Source organism: Telopea speciosissima, unplaced genomic scaffold (assembly GCF_018873765.1).
Source record: "Telopea speciosissima isolate NSW1024214 ecotype Mountain lineage unplaced genomic scaffold, Tspe_v1 Tspe_v1.0585, whole genome shotgun sequence".
NCBI lineage: Eukaryota > Viridiplantae > Streptophyta > Magnoliopsida > Proteales > Proteaceae > Telopea > Telopea speciosissima.
The window spans coordinates 17,782-21,693 of record NW_025317921.1 but is presented as its reverse complement, the minus strand read 5'-3'; the positions used below and the strand labels follow the sequence as shown (position 1 = coordinate 21,693).

Here is a 3,912-nt window from a genome sequence, read left to right as displayed (position 1 = left end):
GTTAGCGGGTCCCTAATTCCGCGTGGGAATAAACAAGCGAGGTTGGCCATTTGGGGGTCTGTCGGGGTACGATGTGTTAGTTCTGGAACTGGCGGGTCCTCACCGTGGTAGAATGGTTTCGCTCGGGTGACCGAAGGGTTAGTTCCGGGACCGAGGTTAGCATCTACCACTAGTAGTAGTACTTATACCCTATAAGACTTAGTATCTGTGCTAGGAACATGTTAGTTTAGCACATGCATCATGGATTTATTGTGTTTGTATACTTGTACCCCCCTACTGGGCTCAGTGGAGAGCTCACCCCTGTGGATATCCTTATTTTTCAGGTGATTTAGTTACTTTTAACAATGGATTTGCGGCGCTGGAGTTTGAAGTGCACGATACTTTGTGCGTACGTGATGATTGCGCAATCTCCTGATCTCGGCCTGACAATCCAGGCTACCTCCCCACTCTTTTATGTTTTATAAATGCTTTATATAGTTATAGTATAGTTTCTTGTATACTTTTACTCTGTGGTATCTTTGAGAACTGTATAGTTGTATCACAAGCCTTATCTTTTATATAAATGAAATATCACTTAGACTTCTCTTACTAATGATGTTATCTCTATTAATTAAATTGTTTCCGCTGCCTCTGATTACTGTGTCTATGAGCAATGATTGTAAATAGGGTACTGCACTTGTGATCCTTGGGGATTGGTTGGATGTTAGAGACATCCCGCCACACTTGGCCCTTAATAACCGGGCCGGGGTGTGACAGGTTGAGGGATGGGGAGAAATAGGTGGTTGGACCTGAATCTGGGTCTGTACCGGAAGGTCAACCATCACATCTTCACTGAAAGTCTCCCCCTGAAGAGGTGTGGATTGATAATAGGAGAGAGTTTCATGAAAGACAACATCCATACTGGTGAAGGTACGGAGTGTAGGAGGATGGTAACACTTATATCCCTTTTGGGATGGAGAATAGCCTAAGAAAATACAACGAACCCCACGGGGTTCGAGCTTGCCAGGGGAGCGGGTATCCCGAACATAACAGACACAATCAAAAACCTTTGGTGGGACGACAAAGGAGGAAGAACCCAACAATAAAGAGGCAGGGGTGTCAGAGTCAAGGACTCGAGTAGGGAGCCTATTGATGAGATAGGCAGCAGTCAGGACAGCATCTCCCCAATATTGGGAGGGGACAGAATGGGCAAACATAATAGCCCGAGTCACCTCAAGGAGGTGGCGATTTTTCCTTTCAGCCACTCCATTTTGTGCTGGGGTATCGACGCAACTGGTTTGATGGAGTATACCATGGGCAACAAGGTAGTGTTGGAATTGACCATCCATGTATTCTTTACCATTGTCACTCCTCAATATCTTGAGAGTGGCATTATATTGGGTCTGAATCATCTTATGAAAATTTTGAAAACAAGAAAAAAAATCACTTTTATTATGCATTAAATAAACCCACGTACTCCTAAAATAACAATCAATAAAGCAAACAAACCAACGATGGCCTTTGAGAGATGGTTTTCGGCTAGGACCCCACACATCAGAATGAATAAGATTAAAAGGAGAAGAACTTTTATTAGAAATGGATAAGTAGAACAATGTTGTTTAGCCAAAACATAGGCTTCACAAAAAAAGTCGTTTCTATGACATTCTTTAGCTAATGCAGGAAATAAAAGGGATAATGTTCCTAAAGGGGGGGTGACCTAGTCTGTTATGCCATTGTTGAAGTTCAGAAGAAACTAACGAGCTTTGATGTATAGGAGAAGCCAAAGATGGTGGTGAAGTAGGACTCCCATCATCAAGCAGGTACAATCCACCATGCATCTTACCACATCCAATCGTCGCCCCTGTTGCCAGATCCTGAAACACACAGTGAGAAGGAAAAAAAGTTACTTTGCAATTCAAATCATGGGTAAGACTACTGATGGAAAGAAGATTAGTGCTAAATTTTGGAATATGTAAAACAGAGGATAAAGTTAAGGAAGGAGAGCAACTGACAGAGCCCTTCCCAGAGATAGAAGAGACAGAACCATCATCCACCCGTACTTTATCTTTACCAGAGGGTGGGAGAGTAACGAGTAAAGAGGCTGGAGGATCCAGTCATATTATCAGTGGCACCGGAGTCTATGATCCGGGGAGAGGAGACTACCGATGCACAATGACCAGCAAAGGAAATACCTGAATGGACAAAATTTGAACCTAGATTAGTGGAAGAACTAGCAGGGGTCGATGTAGTAGAAGCAGCGGAAGCCTGTAACATACGACGGAGCGCTTGAAGTTCTTCCTTGGATAGACCAATGTCAGTAGTAGGAGTAGTAGTGACAACCTCAGTATGATTGGCTTTGTTTTTCGACTTCCGGGCAGCACGTTTAGCTTCAAAGTCAGCCGATTTACCCTGGAGTTTCCAACAAGGAGCCTTGGTATGATAAGGCCTATTACAATGTTCACACTTCACGGTTACTTTAGAAGAGTCACTAGTAGTGGAAAGCCCATCAGATGTAGGAACAGCAGTGGCAGCAGTTTTTAGAGCTGATCGATCACTGGTGGGAGTGTGTAACATAGCAGTCCGTCTGCTTTCTTCAGTATGTACTAAGGCATAGGACTGTTCCCAAGTAGGAAAAGCGATCCTGCTGAGTACCTGGACCCGAATCTGATCATATTCCATATTTAGTCCTGCAAGGAAGTCATATACTCTGATTTTATCTACATGCTTGCGATAGGCAGCAATATCAGTAGGATTAGTGGGCTGGTAATCAGTGTAATGATCCAGCTGTTGCCATAGACTTCGTAGGAGAGCATAATACTTGGAAGTAGAGAGGTCCATCTGAGTGGTTTCATGAATTTTTTTTCGTAATTCATAAACCTGAGCATCGTTACCAATCCGTCCATAAGTTTCTTTGGGAGCCATCCATATCAGGGCAGCATTCTCTAGAAGTAAATAGCCATTGGCAAGATCTTGGTTCATGGAATTCAGAAGAAAGGCCATGACCTGAGAGTCATTAGAGATCCATCGAGTCTGTAGAGGACCTACAGTAGAAGGTTTTACTGAAGTACCAGTAATGTGGCCAGTGAGACCATGGCCAGCAATAATGAGATAGGCTGATCTGGACCACATGAGATAGTTAATTCCATCAAGTTTGATGGAGGCAGCAAAGGGAAGATACTCTTGTCGAGTTTGTGCATCAAGTCCAGAAGTGACTTGATCATCCGAACCAGTAGATACATCAGAATCAGGCATTGTGCTTAATATGCAATGGAGATGAAGAAGATTATCTGAAATCTGTCAGCAAACAGAAGATCAACAGGTCGAGTACCCCTCTGGAAGTGGGGAATATATTCTCCAAAAAATAACACAGCACTGTTGGATGAGCCAAAGAGAAACCCTAATTTTAAAAAATTAGGAAAACCTGGGTTTGGAGAAATTGCAGGGCTGAATCTGAACTGATTATGATCCACTCCTGCAGTCTTCAAACAAAGGAGGTGTGCACCAAGTATTAGCAGGAAAAAAAACCAAAACAAAAGGAAGGATCGATCTGCAATTGTATTCAGAAATCGATCTTCAAGGTTGGAGAAGTTCTGCCGGCAAAATTAGGGCACACCAATGATCTGAATTCTTCAAAGAGGTGATATGGAGAGCAGCATCTAAATCCTTAATAGATTCACCTCATAGATGCTGCCCTGAATGAGAGAGAAGAGCCGAGAGTGATAAAGAAGAGAGAGCTGGAAACCGTGGAGGGGAGGGGGAGAAAAAAAACAAAAAAACTGAGAAGGTTGTTTATTAGATCAGAACAGGCTCTGATACCATGTAAACACCTGTGATATCTGAATGCTTGAGTGATCAAAACCGATCACCCAGGCCCTTTATTTATACTAAATTGAATTACAATGAATCATAGTAGGAATAGAAATAAATCCTCAG

At 42.8% G+C, this 3,912-nt stretch overlaps 1 protein-coding gene across 1 annotated transcript; it reads right to left on the bottom strand.

Moving 5' to 3' along the window:
* Positions 1-2,288: 2,288 nt before the first annotated feature.
* Positions 2,289-3,231, bottom strand: LOC122648213 (the record flags this gene model as incomplete). Its single annotated transcript, XM_043841462.1, has 1 exon — positions 2,289-3,231. A coding segment is annotated over exon 1 (943 nt), but the record flags the coding sequence as incomplete, so codon positions are not given.
* Positions 3,232-3,912: the final 681 nt, after the last annotated feature.